Below are 6,387 nucleotides of genomic sequence, written 5' to 3'. Positions count from 1 at the left end.
TCTCCTATTATCTTTTCTTAGATGGGGATAGAGAATTGTGTAGCAGAAAAAGTCAGTTGTTGCACTTCCTACTGTCCACCAGTAGAGGTCCTAGATTTCTCAGAGCTGCTGATGCCAGCGTCAGGTGATAGTCTATAGTTTTTAATTAAGTACTAGAGACGAACATGCACCTGGCAACTGGGGCTTCATGAATCAAATAGCCAGCCTTCAGTGGGTTTGTGACAATATAATGCCTTTAATGGAGACCCAAATTCAGTCACCATCGTTGGACAACCTGCAGGTGACATCATTGTCTCTATATTGGTGAGTATGAAGGGAATAATGTAGGTTATAAATATCAGCAGGGCTGGTTTAAGTATTTGATTCAGGATATAGAATACAGACTATCAGGCCTATACATGTTTCTAGGCAGGTGCTGTCTCCTTTGTCTGAGAGTTTGTTCCACAAAGCTATCACCATGAGTGGAGTGGAAGCCCAATACACCAGCAACCCACTGGCTATGGCTCAGGTACCAACATATACTGATACAATAATAATCATTATCAGTTTCTTTACATCTGATATTTAATTTCCAATTTGCTTGACATTATGGTAACTTTCTTGGTCAAAATCACATATACCTATACCTATACAACTTTAGTGTTTTGGTTCACTCTCATCGCTCTCATTGCGTCGTTTTCGGCCGCAGCAGCCAACTGTTTTCAGTGAAGAAGCTCTTAAAAGCCACTGTACTCTGCCTGTCAATTTAATTCACTATAAGCTGGACTCATCGTTGTCGGATACAGTATTTCGGGCTAGATATTTTCTTCAGTATCTATGTTGTAAAGTGATCACACATCAGCCTGTTAATGCTAAATATGACCATGCTGGGTGCAGTTTATTGACATTGTGCCATAAGATTTCTAGGGAAGGCCTTATGAGAATTATTTATATTTCAGTTTAAGGCATTTTTGGGTCCAGCTATTGATGGTGTGTATCTGAAAGGTCCACCTGGGGATTTTTTAAAGAACCAAGAATTCCAGAAAGTTCCTATGCTGATAGGAGTGATCAGTCATGAGTTTGGATGGATGCTCCCACAGGTAAACTCGCAAGTTCCTTTATATACAGTATGTAGTACAGTATGTAGTATGTTTTTTTTTTTTTTTTGCATTTTACTACCTGCAGGACACTAGCGCTAACTTAAAGGGCTGACAGTGGTAGTACTATGAAAATGTACATGCATCTGACCATCTAATGTGTGTATTGATAGACTTAAATAATCCAACAATGCATGGCAGAGTATATAAGTGAATCCTTGATAATATAGTGTTTCCAGTGTTATAGTAGTTTTTTTGTGCCTGAAATCTCTGATAATTTCTTTTTAGTTGACATGTACTTGTGGTTAGCTCCTAGGACCTCCTGGATGGGATTAAGGTATGAAGAGGGATATCAGTGATGTCAGTGATGGACATGTTCTTTCCCTCCCATGTAACTGACAGTCCTGCCATGTAATCAGTACTTACTCAACTGTGCAAGAGAGCCAATACACATATAAACAATGCTTTATTTCCATGATAAATAAACAAGAAACAGGAAGAATATGTGCCAACAATTTCCTTCAAACATTTCAGAAATATAGTGTAAAAATAAATGTTTCTATATACCTTTTCCTTCTTCTCCCACCACCTCTATCTTTCCTCTGACAGGCCACAAAGCGTCTCTCCAGAAAACATATGTGATGCTTTCACAGAGATACTGGGCGACATGGTCCTCATTCTTCCCATACTTGTGTCTGCATGCCACCGAGGTGAACATACTTTATAATGAATCAAAAGAAATTGCAGCCTTTGTAGTTGCAACATGACTTGCAGTTTCCTTCCTCCTGACAGATGGGGGTGTGCCTGTGTATGTTTATGAGTTTCAGCATCATTTTTTCTTGGATCTCCCTTTTGTACTGGGCACACCGTGGTTACAGGTACTTGAACCAGGAAGATCCCTCATTCAACTTGCACCTTTGATAAACATTATCTATGTCAATAGTGTTTGGGCAGTGCAATAATCCCTCAGGACCTGTGTCACAAGAAGAGGAGGAGCTGAGCACCCTCGCAACGGCTTACATAGCAAACTTTGCACACAGTGGGTAGAGTATTTTATTTCACTTTTTGCTGCTTTTCTCCTCTTGGGAAGTGTTTATACTAGCAGTTCATATTTATATTTCACAGGCTATTTAAGTGTTTTCTTTGTGCGTTTGCTTCCTCCACATCGATTGCCTAATGGGCAAGGATTGGTGGAGTGGTCTTGTTACGATCACAACAAAAGCTACCTGAAACTGAACCTGCAGCAGGCAGTTGGCTGAGGACTGAAACAGAAGTTCACTTCCTGGATGTTGTCCTGTCTAATAAACTAGCAAAGTCTCATCCTGCTAGTGATGAACTCTGATCTGAGACTTCCATAAAGTGCAACATACAGTATCACACAAAGAGTGAGAAGGCCATTGTATTTCACAGTTATCTGTTATCAAGTGTGTAACGTCTTTGTAGCTGGATCTGGTGCTGGTTAATTGGCCGGAACTCCCAGTTTGGACTTTTGGCTCCATTTTTGCAGGTACATTCAGCCTGTGGTGGCCGAGTCCTAGTCACCTGGAAAAACAAAGATACTATGTTGAAGTCTTTATGCCTTCATTCAATATTTACTGTAGTGAACGTGGCAGAATACAAGCATATAAACTCCAAATGGTATGTTGTACCTGAGGTTTGAGGACACGTAGCTCACTGTAAACTTTTCTAAACTTATTCTCTAGTTCCAGATACTTCTCCTTAAGCTTCTCCCTGTCCTTCCGCTCCCTCAAGAAGTCTTCCTTGTAGACTTCGGCCTAAAAATGGATGACAAGGAAACATGATATAAGGATTCAAATGGGAATTTGGGCAAGCACATTAAAGGAATAGTTTAACATCTTGAGAAATACTCTTATTTGCTTTCTTGCCGAGAGTTAGATGAGAAGATTGAAACCACTCTCATGCTTATATGCTAAATATGAAGCAGCCTGTTAGCTTAGCTTAGCACAAGGACTAAAACAGAGGGAAACAGCTAGCCTGGCTCTGTCCGAAGGAAAAAACCCACCTTCTAGCACCTCTAAAGCCCACTGATTAACAATTTGTGGTTTTACAGGGATTATGTGCCAGGAAACTGCTCTCGGCCAAGAAATAGTCCGGCACTTAACCCCCGTAAAAACCAGCATGTGTCATTTTTACTCTTTATTTTTGTACAGATTAAGCAAGCAACATATACCATATTAATTAGTCAGCTTTAGAGGTGCTGATTTTGTTACACGTGAACAAAGCCGGGCTAGCTTGTCCCCCTTGTTTCTAGTCTTTATGCTAAGCTAAGCTAACCGTCTCCTGCCTGTAGCTTCATATTTAACGTACAGACATGAGAGTAGTATCAATTTTCTCACCTAACTCTCGGCAAGAAAGCGAATAAGCGCGGAAAATGCGCATATATGATGATGAACAAAGCTCACCTGATGTTTCCAGACATCCTGTAGTGTTTCACTGCTCAAATTAAGAGGTTGAGTAGTCTGAAGTGCCTCCTGTAGAGCCTGTACAAACATATGAAAGAAACTATAATACCATTGTTGTTGCAGGGAACAAACACTCAAAACTCTAATATGGAGCTGTGTTGAAGTGAGGTGCCTTTTAGTTCCCTCGATCTGTAACAGGAGCACGGATCAGGACTCACCTTGTTTAATCGTCTGATTTCCTCATGCTGATGCTGCCCTCTTCGGGTCAGAGTGCTGTTTAGAGCTTGCAGCTCCTTTGCCTCCTTTTCTGCTTTTAGTATTTTAGAGTAGACATCACCGTCTCCAGTCTGTGAGAATTTTCCAATGAATTATTATACACATTGTACAGATTTAATCAATTAAAATGCTTGAAATTGTATCTGGAATTAAAATACTGCATTTACCCATGTGCTCTCTTTGTCTTTGACTTTCTTATATAATGTGATGTGCTTTTTTCCTTCGTCACACATCTCCCCTTCAAAGTGACTGTGACCTTGTTGTAGTAATGCTTTTAAATCTTGAACCTGAGTGTTCGGTAAAGAAAAGGACATGTGACACAAGCGACAAAGCACTGATGACATACAAGGAAACTAATCAAACAAGCTAACCGGTGCTGAATAAAACAATGAGTGGGACTGTTAATTTGTCCCTTTTTTACCTTCTCTTTGTAGTACTGTCTCATGGTTCGGTACTCTTTTGCCCATTTCTCGTTAATAGAAAGAAGCTGAGTAAAAGAGAAAGAACATTAATCTTTTAAGTACTGAAAGGTACATGTGTTTTGGGATGAATATAAATCTCAGTTCTGAAATGTACTCACCTCTTGCCTTTGCTCTTCCAAGACAAGTATCTGTGCTTTCATTCTGATGTCTCTGCTGGCAGCTGACACTTCTGACTGAAGCAAACAAAAGAGGAACTATTAAAATGTGGCACACAGTATGTCCATTAGAAATTATGTAATATGACTATATCCACTAACTTCCTTTTACACATGTTTGGAAGTTTTGTTTTAGAGTGTTTCCAGTAACACAAAGAACATGATCAGTTCCTTGTGGTCAAGAAATCAGACGGTGACAGCATGGGAATGAATATTTTCTCTCAGACGTATCTTCCAATGTTGCATCTGTTAATATTACCTGGTTGTCTCCCTGCAGACTGTCGGGATGATCAACTGCAGCTGTATGAAGGTTTTCTCCAATGGAGCAGCCCGGCACACAAACATCATACCTGAAAACATTTAATCACATAACTGAAAATTAACATTTGGAATTATTTAGCCTTTTATTAATAGCACCAAGCGAGTAAATCATAGGAGGTACTCTGCATGCAGTGATTATATCTGATGAACATGATGCGATGTGCCTCACCTGTCTATATTCGGTAGTGATGGATACAGTCTGTGGGTCTGTCTGTTGTTTGTTGTATCACCGGCCTGTGATTTCTCCACAGGTGGCCTGTCCATTGTGTTTTCATGTAGGGACTGTCAAAACACAGAGGAGGACATACATTATACATAACAGCTGTTTTTAAACTCCTTACTTCTAACATCAGACTATGAAGATTAAAGTAAGTAATACTGTGGTGGCCTGGTGGTCTATAGGGGTGAAGGTGGCGACCATAAACCACAACGTCTCCAGTTCTTGTCTGGACCTTTGTTGTCTCTCTCTCCCCTCATTTCCTGTCATTTCTCTGCTGTCACTATCTAATAAAGGATTAAAATGCCCCCAATCTATATTATCTAGTGCTGAAACACGAGTTGAGAAATAAATTATTTATCAAGCAATAATGGCAAACACTCGCATGGTTCAACCTTCTCAAATGTGAGGATTTGGTGATTATATTTTATATCACTGTAAAATAAATGCACTGTTTGTCAGGAAAAATAAGCATTTTGAAGATGTCAGCTTCAGCTCTTGGCACTTGTGATGGGCCTTTTCAATCAATCAAAAAAGAAAAATAGATATATTCATTTCCATGATAAAAATAGATATTGATTTATTAAAAATAATGATTTGCTGCAGGCGTGAAATAGTCTGATAGTACATTTTGGAGATGCTGTACTGATAATGCACTGTGCCTAGTGTGCTGAAAATGGCATGTGACAGCTGACTCAAACCCACAGAGGATGTTAATTATCACAGAGTCATGCATCACCCAGACTCAGGCTGCACATGGAGCTCTCAGATATCTTCACGCCACATAACTTCAAGATAAACTGACATGAAGAAGAAGGAGTATGTCCTTTAGCTATAGGGATCAAACATGGGTAGATATGTGTTTTTGTTGTTGTTGTTGATAATGAAATATTGGACTGTCTACACTGCACTTGAGCGTGACACCTGATTCAGTTGAATGAAGAGAATATTTCCTGCATGCCCTGTTGGGAATCAGTCATACATCAACCCAAACACACAACCATGACTGTTAGTGGAGTAGGATTTCTCTAAACCTAATAATAAAAGATTTTAAATAACTTAATAAATATGCAGAGACACGTATAAAACAATGCATAAAACATAAAAATAAAAAGCAAACTCACCATTTTGTTATTTTCTGGGGTTCTCGAGACGTGCTGATCCCACAAAAGCTGGGATTTGAAGCTGTGACTCGCTCCGCACGTTAGTTATACTGAGGATCCCATGTGACGTGGCAAAACAGCATTGTCCAATCAGCTGCCGGGATCCAGTCGCCAGGCCGGTGCGGTCTCAGGGCTGAGCCGCTCACGGACTCTGTCGAAGGAAAGGAAAGTACAACTGGTTGATCAGCAGCTCGAGCGGTAATTAACGATGTGTTTATGGTACGAATCGATGAGTAAGAGACCGATCTGACTCTGCACTGCAAGAAATGACACG

The 6,387-nt window shown here is 40.0% G+C and overlaps 1 protein-coding gene across 1 annotated transcript; it reads right to left on the bottom strand.

Annotated features, from left to right (window-relative positions):
* Nucleotides 1–1,525: 1,525 nt before the first annotated feature.
* LOC122867001 (TNFAIP3-interacting protein 1-like) lies at nucleotides 1,526–6,292 on the bottom strand. The gene is made up of 10 exons (XM_044177313.1): nucleotides 6,075–6,292; nucleotides 4,903–5,015; nucleotides 4,672–4,762; nucleotides 4,356–4,430; nucleotides 4,197–4,262; nucleotides 3,943–4,062; nucleotides 3,718–3,846; nucleotides 3,500–3,577; nucleotides 2,726–2,851; nucleotides 1,526–2,618 (listed from the first exon to the last, which is right to left on the bottom strand). The coding sequence occupies exons 1-10, from the start codon at nucleotides 6,075–6,077 to the stop codon at nucleotides 2,487–2,489; spliced, it is 933 nt and encodes a 310-aa protein (XP_044033248.1). The 5' UTR covers nucleotides 6,078–6,292; the 3' UTR covers nucleotides 1,526–2,486.
* Nucleotides 6,293–6,387: the final 95 nt, after the last annotated feature.

The sequence above is a fragment of the Siniperca chuatsi genome, linkage group LG19 (genome assembly GCF_020085105.1).
Source record: "Siniperca chuatsi isolate FFG_IHB_CAS linkage group LG19, ASM2008510v1, whole genome shotgun sequence".
Classification (NCBI taxonomy): Eukaryota; Metazoa; Chordata; class Actinopteri; order Centrarchiformes; family Sinipercidae; genus Siniperca; species Siniperca chuatsi.
Note: the sequence above shows the minus strand (reverse complement) of the source record. Positions and strands in the feature narration are given on the sequence as shown.

Excerpts from the sequence above, each read along its gene's own strand:
- LOC122867001 (XM_044177313.1), bottom strand. Across the intron at positions 4,431-4,671 it reads GTCTGCAGGGAGACAACCAG|TCAGAAGTGTCAGCTGCCAG; the intron begins GTAATATTAACA and ends TGTTTGCTTCAG. Across the intron at positions 4,263-4,355 it reads TGGAAGAGCAAAGGCAAGAG|CTTCTTTCTATTAACGAGAA; the intron begins GTGAGTACATTT and ends TCTTTTACTCAG.